The following is a 19,659-nucleotide window of genomic DNA, read 5'->3' on the forward strand; positions in this document are numbered from 1 at the left end:
ATTGGGGAGACATCAAGCTGCGCTAGCAAATGTGAGCGACAGTTTCCAGAGCTGATGTCCTGCAGGCCTTGGCTGGACAGGACTGACCTCCATCAGAGTCACTCTTCTGCTGGGCTGCCATCTCAAGTATCAATTGCCACATGCTGTATATTTTGACCACCTCCGACACATACGCTCACATATGGTGTGCCACCACACACAAGTGGATGGAGGGCAACCGCAGCAACTGTTTCTGTTTCTACTCTGTGGGCCCTGAGGATCAAATCCAGGTCACCAAGCTTGGCAGCAAGTGTCTTCATCCATGAACCATATTGCTAGCCATGTTATCAGCTGTTTGGAAATTTCAGCCTACAATATTCTGTTCTAAACATTAGCAATGAGGGCCAGAGCACAGGGCTTGTCTGGCATGTTGAAGGCACTGGCTGTAAGAAAACATGCTATCAGTAGTGAACAAGTGGGGGACATTTAATTCTGCTAGGGTTGATCCAGTTTGGTTGGGTTTTGGTCCTATTATATAGTTACTAGAAAGAACAAACTCTCTTAAGTTTGGTTTTCCTCAATGCAAATAGGGAGAACAGTGACTCACTGGGCAGCTTGAAGAACAGTGGAAGAAGATAATAGATGCTGTGCTCCTCTTTTGGACAGAATGAGCACTTGCCTCGCGGGACACCTCACTGCCTTCTAGTCCCCCAGTTTACCTTCTAGTCCCCCTACTTTACCAGATGAAGTACGGCTAATAAAAACTCAGAGTCAGATACTGGGGTTCAACCTAAAGATCCAAAAAGCAAAGCAGCCAGCCACTGGTTCTACCCAGATACAGAGGAAGCAAGATGAAAATGCTGCACTGAGAAAAGGTACCAAGCCATGTGGCTAAACACAGATAAGAATTATGGGTTAATTTAAGTTGTAAGAGCCAGTCAGTAAGAAGCCTGAGCTAAGAGGCCAAACAGTTTATAATTAATAAAAGCCCTGTGTCTTTCTTTGAGAGTGAATGAATGCGGGACCAGGTGGGACAGAAAGTTCTGTCTGCAACCAGCTACCCCATCTCAGTTCCTACTGTTGATGCTTTCTCATCTCTATAATATCTTAGTATTTCAGTCTCCCACAGCTCAGTGCTTAGACTTTTCTCCACAAGCATCCACTTCCTTGGTGGCCTCTTTCAGTCTCCTGACTTTAAATAACAAGCATAACCCCATGACTCTCAAGTTTTGATCTCTGGTACTCACTGTTCCATGGAATTCTACTCTCATCTTCTACTTGGTAGCTTAACACATTTAAGTTTAGTGCACTGTTCCCGCAGTCCCTGTCTAAGCTGATTCCTTCCTCATCTTGGTTGATGGGCACTCCATTCAAATTGCTCACCCCATAACTTTTTTTTTTAATTTAACAATGCCTCTAACTCCCTCTTACCCCACATCTGCTCTGTTAGGAAATCCTGTAGAATTTACTCTCAAATTGCACTGAGACCTACAATCACTTATGACTTCATCCTCTGCCAAGGTACCATATCTTTGGGATAGCTCACTGAAAGAAACTCTTAACCGGCTCCTTCATTCAGCCATATCACACAGAGCAACCAATGAAATCCCTTTATAACATGATAGACCATGTTCCCTGGACATCCCTTCCAATGCCTCCCCCTTTCTCTCAAGGCCCAGAATCTTACCCTGCCTACAAGGCTCTGAGCAACCTGCTCCCCACCACTTCCTCTCCATCACCTTCTCTCCTACTTACTGAGTAACCTTTCCTCTTCACCTCTTCTCACTCTAAAAAGGAAGAGGGAATGTTCTAGCCCCTGGGATTCAGAACTCATCCCCACGACTACACTTCTCTTTCATGTTCCTATTCTCCGGTCTACCTCCATCAGGCTGGTCCGGCTATCCTGTCTGTCTGATTTTAAATTGAATTCTCTTTCTCTTGATTCTTACTCTCTTAGGCAAGATATAGTTTAATTAGTAATTTATTTTTCTTATTTATCCTGGATCATATAACTGAGAATAAAAATATTTGTTGCCAAACAGTGGTGGCACATGCCTTTAATTTCACCACACAGGAGGCAGAGGCAGGTGATCTCTACAGAGTGAGTTCCAGGACAGCCAGGGCTACACAGGGAAACTCTGTTTTGAAAAACTGTAAGAGAGAGACCGAGAGAGAGAGAGAGAGAGAGAGAGAGAGAGAGAGAGAGAGAGAGAGATCTTTTTTTTAAGTATATACTTATTTATCACTTTTATGTGTATGTGTGTGTACCTGCATGAGTTTATGTGTGTAATGTTTGTGCTACAGCCCGTAGAGGTCAGAAGAGGACTCTGGCTCCCCTGTAACCGGAGTGCCAGGCAACTGTGAGCTGCCCTAGTAGAAATGGGTCCTCTGCAAGAGTAAGGTGCTCTTAACTGCTGAACCATCTATGCTGTACACCTGGGATTTACAAAATGAATACTATGTAGACGTTAGGTAGAAAGCAGGCACACAAACAGACCCCTTTCTGTTGGTAGAGTGTAGAGTAATAGACCTTTAGAATTTCCCCTCACTGAAACATAACTGGTCTTTTGATTTGTGTTGTCTGTTTGGAATTACTTCCAGCCTGATGCTAGGTAGTGAGACCTTCATTTACTGATCCATAAACATGATGGATAGAACTTGACCTTACCAGACACACAAGGATCCCACTGCATTTAACCCAGGAGATTTCTGGGGCTATCTCTGAAGAATGTCATTTAGATTTTCAGATAAAATGTTATCTTCACTGAGGAGATACCGTGGCCCTCCTTTAGTGCCATTTCCCTGCTAACCTATTTATCTCCATCACCCTCTCCCGAAAGTGGTGGGCTTCTTTGCTGCTTTACTAGCTTTCTGTCTCTCTAGAGACTGGCAGTTTCTTAACTGTCAATGTCAGCAAGGTGGAAAACTGACCGGTGACCTCTTTTCAGATTTGCAAGTTGTGTTCAAGTCTCTCCAGAGAGAAGACAGTAGCCAGCCTTTGGTACAGTGCGATCCCTGGCCTTCTGCGCCCTGTCCTGGTCCTTTTGAAATCACAGGTTTCCAACCATGGCTGACATCACTCGACTTTTTCACAGAACTCGCTCTTCCCACATCGGCACCTCGTTTGAGTGTCTGGTGTCCTTACCTGTTCCTCATGCAGGACAACTTGACCCCTGAGCGGACTTCCCATCGGTGCTATTGTCACAAATGGTCTCCAGGATCCACTGGTCATTCTTGGGAAGATGTCAAAGAAGTCCACCAAGAAGCCACTTTTCCCAGTTAAATTCATAAAGTATAAGGAAATGGGATTGCATGCAGCTACATACAGGATGTGCTCCCCATTTTCTGAAATGACAGAAATGGATTAATTGTGCAGTTTCTAAATAGTTTTCTGATGGGCTAAGAGTTCTAGCGCTACTAAATCTTGAACCTGAGCTAGGTCAGAAGCTCAGCACATGGCCTTCAGGTTTGTCAGACTGCAAAGGTCACAAGAAGCAACTCTGCTTCTTCCCTCAATGTAGACAGAGTAATGTTGTGTAGTTGAGGGAAGTACCTATCCGGGCTCCCAAATAATTCGACAAAGTCTGGTGATAACTCCATTAAATATGTGACTCTCTTCGAAGGCAGGGAACTTTTCTCTGGAAGGAGCAAAGCATTCTCTGACCCAGTGGTTTCTATTGTTCCTGCAGAAACACTTGGTCGGCGTCTTCTATCTGCAAAGTTTTCTTCTATTAGGTAGTTAGCAGGTTGTATGATTGTCTTTCTATAAATAAGCAATTTGATTTTTAAAAAATCTGAGTCCTGTAGGTCTCCCCATCCCAAGCTATGGTAATGGAGATTTAACTTAAAGCCATGAGCATGCTAAGGAAGAACTCTCCTGCTGAGCTAAACTCTCACAGCCTAGCACTAAGGATTTTAACTTCCCATCTGATATTCATGCCAGAAAATTGCTTCTGCAATCTCCCTTAAACCCAGGGACTGCCGAAGTCTAGTTCCTAACACATATGCCTATGCTTCCATACGCCTCAATCCCCTGCAGAGCTAATGGAAATGCAGATTCTGAGTCAGCAAAGCTAGTGTGGGCTGCTAGAGCCTGTGCTTGAAGCAAGTTCCCATGGCTGCCAAGGATGCTGGTTTGTGCACCCTTCCCCCTTAACAGGGCCACAGTCTCTCATGTGAGCTCGAGACAAGAGACCAAGCAGTTTGTCTGGTGCATGTGTTGAGCACTGCCTGTCTGTCAGTTATTTATTTTATAGCAATCATATTTCCTTAACCCCAAATTGAGATAAAAAGGAAGACAGATATATTAAAATTTGGGACAATCTAAGAAAATCTGGATGGAATTTGTGCATGACGCATATCTAAAATATTCATATAAATATGTCCAAAATATCAGTTCTACAGTACATATATAAAACTATAAATAATAGTACATAAAAAGGTATATTAAATTTGAACAAATAAACTAGTATCAATAAGAAACACAGCCACCAGGCTAGGCATGGTGATACATGCCTTTAATTCTAGCACTTGGGAGGCAGAGACAGGCAGATTTCTGTGAGCCTAAGGCAGTATGGACGACAGAGCTGTGATGATTTGAAAGAAAATGGCCCCAAAGGGAGTGGCATACTGGGAGGTGTGCTTTTGTTGGAGTAGATAGGAGAAAGTGTGTCAGTGTGGAGGCGGGCTTTGGGTCTCATATATGCTCAAGCCACCTCCAGTGTCTCAGTTCACTTCCTGTTGCCTGTGTAACTCTCAGCTATCTCTCCGGCACCATGTCTACCTTCATACCATCTCCTGCCACAATGATAATGGACTGAATATCTGAACTGTAAGCCAGTCCCAATTAAATGTTTTCCTTTATAATAGTTGCTGAGGTCATGGTGTCTCGTCCCAGCAATAGAAAGAAACTTTTAAACAATAGCAAATGCCAGGCTATCTAGTGAGATCCTGTTTTAAAAAGGAGGAAGTGGAGGAGGAAGAGGACTGAAGATTATTATTATTATTACTATTTTTTTTGTTTTTTTTTTTAATAGAGTCTCACTATGTATCTCTGGCTGTCCTGGAACTCACTATGTGGACTAAGTTGGCCTTGAACTCACAGAGAGCCTCTTTCTTTTGCCTCTGAAGAACAGGAATTAAAGGTGCATGCCCCCACTTCTGGTTTATTATTTAAGAGGTGACATGAACTATGCTGTAGAAGTTCCAAATATCAGATGAATAGTAGAACAGTAGAATTTGTAACTCATGGGTCTTTTAAATGTATCTTTTATGAGGAAAAATCAGTTCAAGTCAGCATGTCAGGGGCACTTTCCTGCACAGGAGAGGGCAGGAGGGCTGCAGGAGGAACGCTGACAGAAAAGGGCACCTCGGAGTAATTAATTGTTCTCATATTACAGGCAGTAAGTGTCGTGCGGTCCTTGGCTCAAACACATAGATATATAATTAACTTCAATTCCAACCCAAGAACGTGCTCTTTTTTCTGTCAAATGCAGATGAGGTTTTTAGAAAGGTCAGAACAAAGGGAAAAGACTAGTTTGCAAATATGGTTCACTCTGGGAGGAAAGAGTTACATTTTATCAGGAAAAGCAAACCAGGAGCCCTTCTCACATCCACCTGTGACTGCCTGCTGGGAACACAGGGACAGCTGCAGGTAATTGCTGTCCCCTACAGGTGTGGGCAGAAGGACACTGTGCACTACTCACAAACGCTAAAGTTTAAACTTCAATTTAGACTCTCAAAGGTTCTTTACCAGTGGACACAACCGGTCCTGATGAGAGCACGGATCCTTACTACAAACAAACCATACAACCCCCCAAATATCTGAAGGCATACGTTTATTCAGATAGCTGACTTGGGCAATGAGGAACATCCCACAGGACTTACAGGAACCAAAAGCAAGGTGCTGACTTCTTTCCCTGGGAAATTTACATCTCAGTCAAATTAGTGACTCCCCTCCCTTCCCCCAGCTGCTGCTCTGTATCACTTTAGTAACTGACATCAACTGAGGAACAAAGTAGCCAGTAATGAATGGCACCAGTCCACAATTACAGAAGCCCATAACTACCTTCCTCTCCCCACGTCGCAGACAATCGAAGGCTTAATGATGGCAAGTCACTCTAGGCCTCACTGCTGGGCTGAATGCAATCACCAAACTGGAATCCAAGCCTCCCTCCCCCCAGTCCAATGCTTCTCCCTCCTTCCTGTCTATTTTTAGCACACGCCTGAGTGTGTTTAGTTTTGTGCTAGGACTGTAACGAGAAACAGACATATGCATACCCACCCAGTAGTGCTCACGTGGGGCCCACCGCAGCATTTTGTGTGATGGTTAGAGGAAATTAGTTCTAAATTATATCTAATTGCTCTCCAGATCCACCAAGTCACCAAGTCTCTCACAGAGCGCCCGATGCCTCAGGATTAACCTCTCTGTTTTTAAATCAGTGCAGGAGGAAAAGATCAAAATTATAAATGGATGTACCGTGTGATACCGCAATGTCGCAGATTAAATTAACTTCATCCAGTGGAAACCTCCACGAGGTATACTCTTCGGTGAAGTTTAGGAATCTCGCTTCGTGCCTTTCTATTGGGTACTCTTCTATGTTTGCAAGCACGGGACCCTACAACAGAGAGGCAGTCTTAGCGAAGATGCTTGGGTAGTCACAAAAAGCAGCTCTTCCAATATAGAACGCGCATTTCAGCATTTACCATCTTGACATACTCCACTTTACCATACTTGAAACAACAATAAAACCATTTACTTACCTTCCCGAGTGCTTTCATACACGCGAGCTCACAGATCTCCTCACTGGCTTTTGTTTTAAGGACATACACTGTGCATAAGGCACTAGAAGATATCTCATGACTACACTTCTCCCTAAACCAGTAACCGGTCCTGACACCCAAACAGCAAGACCCAGAGTTGTGCAAGCCAGCGGGATAACTTATAAGTTAAGACACCAGAGACTAACATATTTCCATTGTGAGGAATGATCATGAAACCATGACACTGAAATGTGGTGGGAGAAATGGGCCTTTAAGATGAAATGTCAAAAAAAAGTGACATCAAAACCAAAAAAACCTTCCAATGACTGATAATCACTGGTGCTACTTATAAAAAGTAGAATGTTTTATATGCGGTTATAATCATTCAATATAAAGAAAAGCAAAGGAACTAACATGATAATATTGTGAATATCAGTTCTGGGTAGTCGGTTATGATTTCCTGGAAGAACCCTATGGGTACAACTAAACCTTCAATGACTTGCCTGCCCCATGGTCCTTAATAAAGATTCAGGCTACATACTGGCACCATGTCCCCTCCTATCTGGATTATACCCAGGAGACTGGAGAGTCAAACTGTACCTGTCCTTGTACCTGGAGACACCACTTCAGGGAGTGATTTAGGCTCTTGAATCACTCACTTAGCTGACATTTGGGGGCAGAAGAGAGAGGCAGCTCTGACAAGGGGCTCTGAAGTCCATGCTCCCTGGAGGGACTGACAGACTATGACTCACTCCCTGATTTTCTAAATTCTACTTAAGTGAAAGAAAACATCTTTTTCTGCCCCACCATAACTGTCTGGTGTGAAGAAGACAGAACCTTTAGTGAGCACAAAATCTCCTGTATATACTTTTCAGCCATTTACAGGGCTGTTGACTGTACTGTCCGTGTAGATCCCAGAAGTGAGTAGCAGAAGACAGAGAACAGTGAGTCCAGTGTGCCTCCAACTTCTGTTCCTGCTACCCTTTTTAATGACTTTTGTAGGTACCTAACTGCCCAGAGGGGAGCTCTTTATACCTGAAATGCTCAGAATGGTTTTGATGGTAACTAATGACCCTTTCCCTTTCACAGGAAGACAGCATCACCAATGTATGGCTAAAAATTTAAAAAGCAAAATAATTTAATCTTGTTGGCAAACACAAAGTAAAGACAACTATCACAGAACAATCTTTTAAGGAAAATATACAATATACCCGACTGACTCGCCTGAAACATAAAATTGGGTCCTAGACGGTCTGTTTGGCCAATGGCAACAGACTACACTGAATTCCTTGGGGGTCAGACCGACCTCGATGTTGGCACAGAAGCTAAAGAGCCAAGCACTTGCTAAGTCCTTAGATTTACAGAGCGTAGCTACAGAATATTTGAAAAGTTCATAAGAGTCAATGTTTTGAGGAAAAATTAAGGATAACAACCTTTACGTCGATATGAGACGTTTCAACTGGACACAAGGTCTTTGGCATCCCATTCCCCACCTGACCGGTTATCCAGTAGCCCATGAACGTCTGCTCTGGGAGAGGCAACCTGCCAAAGATAATAGGAAAAGTGAGCGTTTTTTCCCCATTATCAAGTGTCTTAGGGTTATTACTGCTGCAATAAAATTCCATGATCAAAACAAGTTAGGGAGAAAAGGTTCATTTTCTTACGCTTCCATATCACTGTTTACCACTGAAAGAAGGCAGGACAGGAACTCAAATAGGGCAGGGACTCGGAGTCAGGAGCAGATGCGGAAGCCATGGAGTGTGCTGCTTCCTCGCTTGCTCGGCCTGCTTTCTTACAGAACCCAGGACCATAGGCCAGGGATGATCCCAACCGTAATAGGCTGGACCCTCCCCCATCAGCCACTAATTAAGAAAATGCCTACAGGCTTGCCTACAACCCAATCTTTTGGAGGCATTCTCTTAATTGAGGCTCCCTCCTCTCAGATGACTTTAGTGTGTGTCAGGTTGACGTCACACTAGCCAGCACATCAAGTGAGGGAGAAACACCTGTGCCACCCTTCGCCGGCAGCACACATAAAACTGAAAAATGCTTCACTTAGAAGCAAGTTGTGCTCCATTCTGTTTAGAATGCAGTGTACAACACCATGTTTAGAATGTACATTCGGATGAAAAAGACACTCAGAAGATAAGACTCTCCCACTTCACCTTAACTACAACTACAGTTAGGGCTAACATAATTCCCATGGGATTAATAAAATGCGCATTAACTTTACATGCAGATACCTGGTAGAGTACAGGAAGGCTTAAAAGAAACTGGAGCGAGTCATTTCATTTTCCTTTCCAGTCTATTCTTTTACATTTTGAATCAAGTAGCAACCAGGGTAATATTAGTATCAGACCCTTGGTGGACGCTGTAAAGAAAATCCCCCACAGACTGTTGTTTCATGATTAATATGTAACACATACACGGAAATGTTCATATAAATGTGTCACCTAGTGTTGAATATACCCATGTAACCAGTAGCCAAAAACCAGGACCCAGAAGTCACCTGGAGACACTTCATGGCTACCACGGAAGCTACTACCCTGATTTCTGGTAGAATTGCTTTGTATTTGCTTTATTTTGTTTAAAGAAATACAACTTTTTGTTCTAAGACAGGATCTTACTACTAGACAAGGAACTAAATAACTGGTCAAGAATGCTTTTTGTCCCTTTGAAACAAGAGGAAGAAAAGGACCTTACAGTGAGTGTCTTTTAAGGCATGCGAAGCTGTGTCACACCTTACTTGAAAGGATACACTTGAATACGTTATCTAAAACACATTTTAAGGCACATGACGCTGTGCCATACCTTACTTGAAAGGATACATTTGAATACGTTTTCTAAAACACATTTTAAGGGGCTGAGACGACTCAGAGGTCAAGAGCACTAGGTGCTCTTATGAAGGACCAGATTCAGATTCCCATCATCCACCTTGGTTCACAATCGCCTCTAACTTCAGCCCTAGGGCATCCGACGTCCTTCCTGACCTTAATGGCCATCCCTTACCATACACTTCAATAAAAATGTGCAGATAAGCCTTAACAAAATAAAGCAATACATTTTAAGTACCCAGACCATAACCTGGATTGAGTGGGAGGTGGCTGGGGTCATGCTGAATTAGAAGACGATGACGTGTTCCTTTAAATAAGGCAATAACACATGTTTCTGTGCTAACAGGGTAGTTCTCCTAGAGTGGGATCTTCTCTCTTCTGGCTTAGAATAAAATGTATTTTCCAATTGTTCTCGTAAGCCCCAAATATTTGGAGACGTCTATATTTGGAAGGAGAAACATGAGGAGGAAACATTAATTTCTTTCTTAGCAGTATTGGTGAATGCAAAGAGGTCTGGGCTTCACTCCTAGTTCTCTTATTAACCACCTATGAAAAACTGGAAGAAGAATGCCAGCTAATGTCTCAGTATTAATTTCGTCATTTACAATGAAGGGCTGATCTATAAAGTCTTTAAGGCTTGGAGCGTCTGCAGCAGTCAAGTGATAAGACAGAAGCATCAGTGTAGGTTAAGAGCTTGGTTCCCTGGAGTGACAGTGATCAATCAGAATGAAACTATCTCTACCTGCTGGGTGGTGGCGGCCCATGCCTTTAATCTCAGTACCTGGGAAGCAGAGTCAGGATGATCTCCAGGTTTGAGGCTAGCCTGGTCTACAGAGTGAGTTCTAGGACAGACAGGGCTACACAGAGATGCCATCTCAAAAAACCAAAAAAGATAATGTTTGTACCTATCAATCAGATGGATCCCTTGGTCAGTGGGTATGCTGTCTTTATTCTTTAAGAATAAAGGGACTCTAAATAGTCCCTCTTGTTTGAAAACAATGGTTTCATATTTTTTTTTATTTTGGTTTTTTGAGACAGGGTTTCTCTATAGCTTTGGACAATGGTTTGATACCTTAAGACAATGGTTTCATATCTTAATCTAATCACAAATAGAGAACTGCTTAATAAAAATAGCCATTGGTTGATAACCCAGCATAAGAAATGCATCCAGGGATGGGGATATATTTCAGTCGCACAGGCTTACCTAACATGAGGAAAGCTCTTGGCTTGATATTCAGCATTTAAAAAGAAAACCCTAATATATTCACTAATAATTTTATAAATAATACTCAGATGACAACTAAGAAAAAAAATCCATCCATTTGAGCAAAGGTCATTTTTCTCAGATTCTATTTCCTACTAACGACACCAGAGATGTTCATAACTCTGCTTAGAAGAAGTTGCCAACTCATTCTAAATAACAGTCATGGAACTCAAGGCCGGCCCAGCTCTCTGAAAAAGCAGCTCTGTCTGATTGGCTGGCAGAGTATGGACCTGTAGATACGCCATATTAACAGCAGCCAACCCCACACAACAACGATGTGCTTCTATTGGCAGCATCAACTACAGCTGAAGGACGCACTGGCAGGTGTCCTGGGGTTGCATACACTGACATCATCTCTTACCCCTGGCTGTTCCCGGACTCTGACAATAGTTGGGAAACCATAGCCCCTCATCTATTTCCCACGAAGGCTCTCAGAAGCTGTGTGTGTGTGTGGGGGGGGGACTGGGGAGATCATTCCTAATTTTCTTTAGAGGAGGGAGAAGCATGTGTCTGGGGTATGAACAAGCTTTGGAATACTCCTCAAAACGTGGGGTGGGTGGGTGTACCCTGGCGAGCAGTTAGCAAAAAGGCCTTTTTTTTCATTACTGAAATGTGGCATCCAACTCCGAGCAGACTTTTTATGTTTGACTTGACACAATAAAGACATTTTCCATGACTTTAAGAATCTGTCACTATGCCATTGAACTGTTTTAATGTCCGGGCTGGAATGATGTCTGGCTTTGATTTCACCCGGGAGGAGCATGAACTCGGGCCTATAAATAGAATCACTTTTTATTTTCAGTGTCATTCATGAATTTATGTGTTTTAAAACAATGATGTGTTCTAGTACTTGTGTTGTGATGTTTCCTGATCCCTTGTGGAAGCAGCAACAGAGACCTAAGACTAAGAGCTCGGAGTCAGAGAAAGGTGCATACAAAAATCATGACTCGGGTCAGATCAGAGCTCTCGAGCCTGTTAGAGGAAAAACACACAGACAACCCATAACACGACGCATATGGACACCAAAGTTAGGTAACATCGTCTAAAGGCCATGCGAGAGCTCTGTGTCGGAAAGACTTCCAAAAAGAGGGGGCTGGGTTTTTAAAGCACATGTTCTGGCAAATTTCTGCCTTCTCTGAACTTTTGCCAACACTATTTCTGGAGTCTGAAAGAAAACACATGAAAAAGATTTGGATCTTTCCAGGGCCCTTATGCAATCGGGAGTTGCTGACATGCCTATTATCAACAATTCCTACGACACTTCCTTGCCACAAGAACCACTAATGCTCATGGAGTAACGGAGCTCTTGAGAGCAGCTCCGCCGACTCAGAAACGCAGCAATCACTACTATCCTCGAGACGAAAGAGAGCGACTCCAATTTTACTGGCCTCTCTCATTCTTAAAGATTCTTAAAATCTTTTGCAGATCATTCCCGACAAACACTTTCTGCTTGGCTCTTACCCTTTCCTCTTACTCTGAGCCAAATTGGAATTCAACTCTACCTTGAACTACTTTTTCCTATCCCTGAACAGGGGCATTTCAATGCTTCTCCAAGGCCATTTCCTCTCTCTAGAATTCCATTCTGGACCTGCCTCTTTAGTGAGCTACTTCCCCCTCTTGTAGATGGGTCTCAGGGAACTAGCTTTGAACCCATTATGGGGTAGAGGATGCCCGTGGGCCCTAATCTTACAGCCTCTACTTCCCAGGTGTTGGGATTGCAGGCATGCACCACCATACTCACTCGGAGATCCTTCTCCTTAAATTGAAATCCTAATATTAATTTGCCTTTGAGTCCTTCTTCATATTTTGTGCTAGGGAAAAACAAAAACAAAAACAAAACCCCGCAGCCGTTTGCCCTTCTGGGTTTCCATACAAAATTATTCATATGAAACTCTGAAGAGTTTTATAAAGTCTGCAATTTTCCAATTTAAGAGAGTAGAGAGAATACAATTTTAGAAAGAATAGACTAGAAATGAAACCATGAAATCTTTGATTTTTTTCCCCTTAACAAAATAAAAAGTCAGCACAAGGCTGGGTAGGTGGCATATGCCTACAATCTAGCAGGAGGAACCTGAAATAGTGCTGGCTACCTAGAGTCTTAGAGATAGCCTGGGTCCTACATAGTAAGGTGCTATCTCAAACACACACACACACACACACACTTCAGTCACAAGCTTAACAGAGAAAGAAAATCCACTTAAATATAAACTAGTAATAATGTGTCTTACTATGAATTCCCAGTAGTACCCTCCTTTGCCAAGAACTTCAAAATCTCCTTACTTGACAGCTCACAAGTCGCTGGCAAGTTTATACTGCTTTGCTAAACACAGTGTGTATGTGAGTGCACGGGTGTGTTTCCGTCTCTGCTCCTGAGTCTACATTTAGTTGTTAGTTTCATTTACAACACGTCCCTCTGCCCCCCACCCCCCAAGCCTGCCAAGGCCACAGAAATGCAGTCATCTGAGTTGGGTAAAGCTGCTATTTTTGGCTGGCACTTCCCAGTGCAACTCATGCTCTCCAGAATGACCCTGCGGTCTCTGAGCAACTGGACTGCCTTCCATGGGCCAAAGCGGATGCCGATAGCTTGAGCCACAGCCTCTGGCTGCTCTCCTCCTTCCTCCCTCCTCATCGTAGGTGCTGCCAGGCTACAATTCTGGACCCCGGCTTTAAACTTCCTTCATCTTCAAGTTCTACTGCGGGGTGTGTGGAGGGGGGGATCACCTTCTCTTTCTCTGACATCTGTTCTACCAACTACATCTCAGTGGTTTCAAATCCTGTGTTCTTTCCTTTGCTAATCATCTCCAAGGAGGCCTGGGGGCTGAAAGTTCCAGCCACCTCTACTGCGAGCATGGAAACTTCCTGAATTCCCCACAGGACAGACTCACACACAGAGGAAGACCACTGAGAAAGAAGCCCATTCACTACTGAGAGCACAGGTTTCTGATCTGGCAAACTGATGATTCACTGAGTAGGGTATAAGCTTCATTCAATGGTTATGAGTTCACTGCGGGTCCACTGATTGGCCACCTCATTCTCTCAAGGTTGTCCTTTCTTCTCCATGGCCACATACTACTAGATATTCCTCCATCAGAAGAGGGATTCCTGTAGCTGCTTCCTAACAGCCTTTCTATGCTTGGCTTTGCCGCCATCCTCTCTGTTATGCTTAGGAAATGAAAGGAGGCCTTTTCTGTCAGGAACTTACTCTTTTGCCTCAGCCTCATCGCCCTGACTGTCATGACCTCACCCCGACACTCACGGAGTACTTGCACGTCCAAATACACCCACGTCTTCTTTAGCTGGGGGCCAGTGAGACAGCCCAGTAGGGGAAAGGCGCTTGCCACCAACTCTGATAACCTGATTTGGATTCCCAGGACCCACACGGTTGACAGAGAGAACCGACTCACCCCAGAAAGCTGACCCTGACCTCCACATACACACTCTGCAGCGGGTTTGTGAGAAATAAAATGCAATTCTAAAATGTGTTAAATTTCTATTCTGCCCCTGGACCCAGCAATACCACTCTTGGGAATATACCCAAGAGAGGCCTTATCATACAACAAAAGTATATGCTCTACAATGTTCATAGCAGCATTGTTTGTAATAGCCAGAACCTGGAAACAACCTAGATGCCCTTCAATGGAAGAATGGATGAAGAAAGTATGGAATATATACATATTAGAGTACTACTCAGCAGTAAAAAGCAAGGACTTCTTGAATTTTGCATGCAAATTGATGGAAATAGAAAACACTATCCTGAGTGAGGTAAGCCAGACCCAAAAAGAGGAACATGGGATGTACTCACTCATATTTGGGTTCTAGCCATAAACAAAGGACATTGAGCCTATAATTAGTGGTCCTAGAGAAGCTAAATAAGGAGAAGCCAAAGAAAAACATATAGGCATCCTCCTGAATATTAACCTTCATCGGGCGATGAAAGGAGACAGAGAAAGTGACCCACATTGGAGCACCGCACAAAAATCTCAAGGTCCAAATCAGGAGCAGAAGGAGAGAGAGCAAGGAACTCAGGACCGCGAGGGGTGCGCCCACACACTGAGACAAAGGGGATGTTCTATTGGGAACTCACCAAAGCCAGCTGGCCTGGGTCTGAAAAAGCATGGGATAAAACCGGACTCGTTGAACATAGTGGACAATGAGGACTACTGAGAACTCAAGAACAATGGCAATGGGTTTTTGATCCTACTGCACGTACTGGCTTTGTGGGAGCCTAGGCAGTTTGGATGCTCACCTTACTAGACCTGGATGGAGGTGGGTGGTCCTTGGACTTCCCACAGGACAGGGAACCCTGATTGCTCTTTGGGCTGACGAGGGATTGGGGGAGGGGGAGGGAAATGGGAGGCGGTGGCAGAGAAGAGACAGAAATCTTTAATAAATAAATTAATTAAAAAAATTTTTTATTCTGGAACTGTTTTCCCCTCCTGTGTGTCCAGGAACACAGAGTAGCACCGCACACCTTGGCTTCCTCACCTTCATGGCGGAGAAGAGACAGAAATCTTTAATAAATAAATTAATTAAAAAAATTTTTTTTATTCTGGAACTGTTTTCCCCTCCTGTGTGTCCAGGAACACAGAGTAGCACCGCACACCTTGGCTTCCTCACCTTCACGGACTCTTCCCAAGGGCAACTGCCTTTTCCCACTGACAGCCACAACACTGCACACACGGCTTCTTCCTCGATATGTTCTTGGTTAACTGTGACCTACTTACAGACAACACTGAGTCTTTCTCACCTTTGGAACTCTTAGTCCGGCAGAGGGCACCTCCCCCACCCAGCTCGTAGGAAGTGCCCGATTAGTGAATGAAAAGTTGGTTACATTAAGGCCACCAGCGTTTTGACCCATTCATTTTCTCATAGGCAAACTGCAATCGGCAAATCCTCCCCATTGCGCTCTGACTACACCCTTCACTTAGAATCTAACGGAGGATGCAGTCTACTTGCAAGCAAATGTGAAGAAGGCTCCACCAGGCTTTTGTAAGCGGATTTCTATCTGCCAGGTGACAGGCTTTTAGAAAACCTCACTTATGAAAGCTTCCAGGATTAGGAATAATTATGTGAGCCTGCTTAACATGCACACATCTCAAAGATTTCTCTGCAGACTGGGCACATTTAACTATTTTTTCCCATTCCAATAAAGGAACTGAAACAACTACTACCCACAATACAGCAGGAGAGGACAAAGCCAAGTCTGTGAGCCTATAACTGCTCAGAGTGCTGAGAAGTGATGGGTGCTCTGCCGTGAACGGGGCATCTTTATCAACACCTCCACCTCCCACGCCACCCAAGCTCAAGGACAGCCCAGAAAAAGAGGGCAAAAGAATGTAAAAGTGAAAAAATGGCTGGTGTACCCATGGAGCTGTAGCTAGGGTTACCTGCACAAGGTCAAGCCAACCAAAATTCCAGCATGCACAGGGTAGCAGCTCGCGAGACTCTACCACATCCGAGGAGCAATTATTAGCAGTAGGCAGCTGCCGGGGTGGGGGGAGCCGTTCTTCTACAGCTACTACTAGGCTGCCCATGTTCCAGAGGGTGGTTGCACATTAATAAACATACGGACAACACCGACGACATTTAATGAGGATAGAGATGGCCGGATGTGTGATGCACACCTTCAATACCAGCACTCGAGAAGCAGAGACAAGCAGGTCTCTTTGCGTCTGAAGCCAGCCTGGTCTACAAGAGTGAGTTCCAGGTTAGACCCCAGATAGCTGAGACAACCCTGAGAAAGAAGAATAATGCTGGAGTGGTTGTCATCCCAGATCTCAGATATATTATGAAACTACGGCGATAAAAACAACATGATACTGGCACAAAAACAAACAAGTAGGCCAAAGGAACAAAACTGAAGACCCAAATATGAGTACAAATAATTACAGCCATTTAATATTTGACAAAGGTGTCAAAAATAATCACTAGAGAACATAGAGTATCTTCAACAAATGGTGCTGGAAAAACTGGATGTTCAAATGAAGAAGAATGAAATTAGACCTGTATCTATCACTTTGCACAAAACCTAACTCCAAGTGAATCCATCACCTACGTGTGAAACCTGAAACAATGAACCTGCTTGAGGAACACAGGCAGTGCACTCCATGACACAGACGTGGGACAATGAAGCCCTAGAAGAACACAGGCAGTGAGCTTCACAACACAGATGTGGGAAAGGGCTTTCTGAAGAGGACTCATTTGGAATTAAAGCCAACAAGTGCCAAGTGGGACTTCATGAAACGAAAAAGCTTCTGCACAGTTAAAGAGCAATGCACAGGGCAAAGAGGAAGCCAACAGAACAGGAGAGATCTTTGTTGGATATACATCTGATAGAGTACTAATATCAGGATATATAAAACGAGGTCAAAAAACAAAAACAAACACAGTCAATTAACTTAAAAAAATGTGTCTGAGATCCGAACAGAGAGATCTCAAACAAGGGGGAAAGCTGCCTAAGAAGTCCAGTGTCCCTAGCAATTAGGAAAATCTCTTTGACCAACTTTGAAATTTCATCTTACCCCAGTGAGACTGGCAGAGATCAAGGGAACAATGGACAACAAAGGCAGAAAGGGGTGTGGGGAAAAGGAGCCCCCACTCATCATTGCTGGGTCCAATCACTGGACCCATGCTAGAAACCAGTGTGAAGAATCCTCAAAAGCCTGAAAATGAATCTACCATGTGAGCCTGCTATCCCACTCCTGGGCATATGCCTTATGATACTTGCTCAGTCATGTCCACTGTTTCTCTAGTCCCAACAGCTAGGAAATGGAAACAGCCTAATGTCCTTCAACCGATGGATAGATAATGAAGATGTGCTACATATATGCTACAGAATACTAGTCAGCTGTAAAGAAAATGAAATCAGGAAATTTGTATGTAAATGGATAAAACTAGAAAAGATGATAATGAAAGAGGTAATCTAGTCTCAGAAAGACAAATGTTGCATGCTCTTTTTTATATGAGGTTTTTAGCTCCAAATCTTCAGATATAGGCTAAGTTCTTACCCTTCATTCTTCGCATCAGTTAAAGACCATTAGAGCAAACCACAACCAACCAAAGTGCACTATTGTGGAGCGCAGTCCCAATGGATACATCTACAACACCTGCAGCTAATGCTGAGCCATCACTGGGGCAAAGAGGTCAAAATGTAAGAGCTGGAGGAACAGGGAGTTTGCTGTGAAACTGGCTTCTTCTAGAAATGTTGAAACTACACTTATTAAATCTGAGCAACACAGCTGCCTAACCATTAGCTGAACAAGGATGACACCAACAGACATGCTAACACGGATGGGGAGGTTCAGGAGGCCTCAACCCTAGACAAAGGACTATAGACAACTAAGGAATGCTGAGGTAGGAGAAAGCCTTCCCCAGGAGAGCACACCAATTGGTTAGCCAATACTAAGTGACCGGCCCTGAAAATGTTCACACAAGTAATATTATGTGGACTGAGTGGATTTATGTATTCTGGAACACACACACATGTATATATAACAATGGTTAAAAAAAAAGATACCTCAATTTGAAGGCAAGTGGAAGGGGGGGTACACTGGAAGGGTGGAAGGAGGAAAGGGAGGAGGCAAATAATAGACTGTCAAAAAGCTCTTTAAAAAGTTAAGTAATTCTGTGATAACATCATATAAGACCTTAGGCCTTCTGAAAACTTAGAGATCTTTTCTAAGTGAAAACAGACATGCAGAGCGGAGTTGCTTATCTCAGAACTCATAGTCAAGACTGTGATCTTATTTGTAAAACTAAAACATCAGTCCCTGCTCCCCGCAACAAGCTATCACTATATAAAAGGAAGCATAGCACCTAATACTTTGGGGAAAGAGAAGGGACTCAAAACTGCAGGCAGAGACCATTTTAATAATCATCCCAACACGCAGAAAGCAAACTACTGCGAACGCAGACCTGGCTGGAATGTCTTTCTGCTGCTTCTGGTACCTTCAAGACCCCACAGCTGCTGTCAGAGAAACAGCCCAACTACACAGAGTAAGTCATTAAAGCAAGAAGTCAAATTCAGACAGATGCCCTCTCAAAGACAACTCCAAAGGAAATCCCACGAGTGAAGTCATTTCTAAATAGATGGAGCAGCTCTGTCTGTAGGTACACACACCGGGCACAGTTCTTTAAAGCAAGAAAACCACCAAACACAGTCCTGAGATGCACACAACGGCACACAAATGTCTTTCCTAACGGGGCATTCTCAGCATCCTCTATCCGAGTATTTCTAACATCTGCCAGAACAGCTGGTAAATGATGAATGGTGAATGATTCAGGGTAAGGAGATTCTGCCCTGCAGCTTCCCTATGCAATTGGGGACAGCAAATCACAGAACTAAGAGTTGGACAATTCATACAGATTACTTAATTCAGTGTTCCAGGGTTGAGACCCCCTCAAGTACTCCCCAGTGAAGTCTATCCAGATGTGTCAGAGCCCAAGCAGCAGAGCTCCAGTTCTCCCTTCCTAGGTAGTTCTCATTCTACCCGACACAGGAGCTTCTGCCTGAGAGGCCCACTCTGAGATGTAATGATTTAGAAACTCCGAGAGGCAGACATGGTACGGAGTGACGTAAGAATGCCCACTTTAAAAATCAGAGCTCTGAAGACAGAATGGATTCTGTGGGAGGAAACCTCTAAAATGAACAAATGACTAAAAGGCCTTCCTTTGAAGTATTTGTGGGGGCCACTGTTAAAAAAGCCCCAACTGCAGGATACTCACTGGCAGCTTATAGGAAGAATGCTTTCATTTACTTCTAGAAGTGATGAAAAACTACATTAAGTTGAAGGAACCTGATTAGAATATACTTATAAATTC

At 43.6% G+C, this 19,659-nt stretch overlaps 1 protein-coding gene across 1 annotated transcript in view; it reads right to left on the bottom strand.

Moving 5' to 3' along the window:
- Vwa8 (von Willebrand factor A domain containing 8) overlaps positions 1-19,659 on the bottom strand; it is a 317,895-nt gene that overhangs the window by 96,824 nt on the left and 201,412 nt on the right. The window contains exons 28-30 of the mRNA XM_005370880.3: positions 8,175-8,283; positions 6,458-6,596; positions 3,125-3,324 (exon numbers count right to left, since the gene is read on the bottom strand). Coding sequence (XP_005370937.1) covers positions 3,125-3,324; positions 6,458-6,596; positions 8,175-8,283 — 448 coding nt within the window. The remainder of the gene's footprint in view (positions 1-3,124; positions 3,325-6,457; positions 6,597-8,174; positions 8,284-19,659) is intronic.

This window comes from Microtus ochrogaster, unplaced genomic scaffold (genome assembly GCF_000317375.1).
Source record: "Microtus ochrogaster isolate Prairie Vole_2 unplaced genomic scaffold, MicOch1.0 UNK88, whole genome shotgun sequence".
Lineage (NCBI taxonomy): Eukaryota > Metazoa > Chordata > Mammalia > Rodentia > Cricetidae > Microtus > Microtus ochrogaster.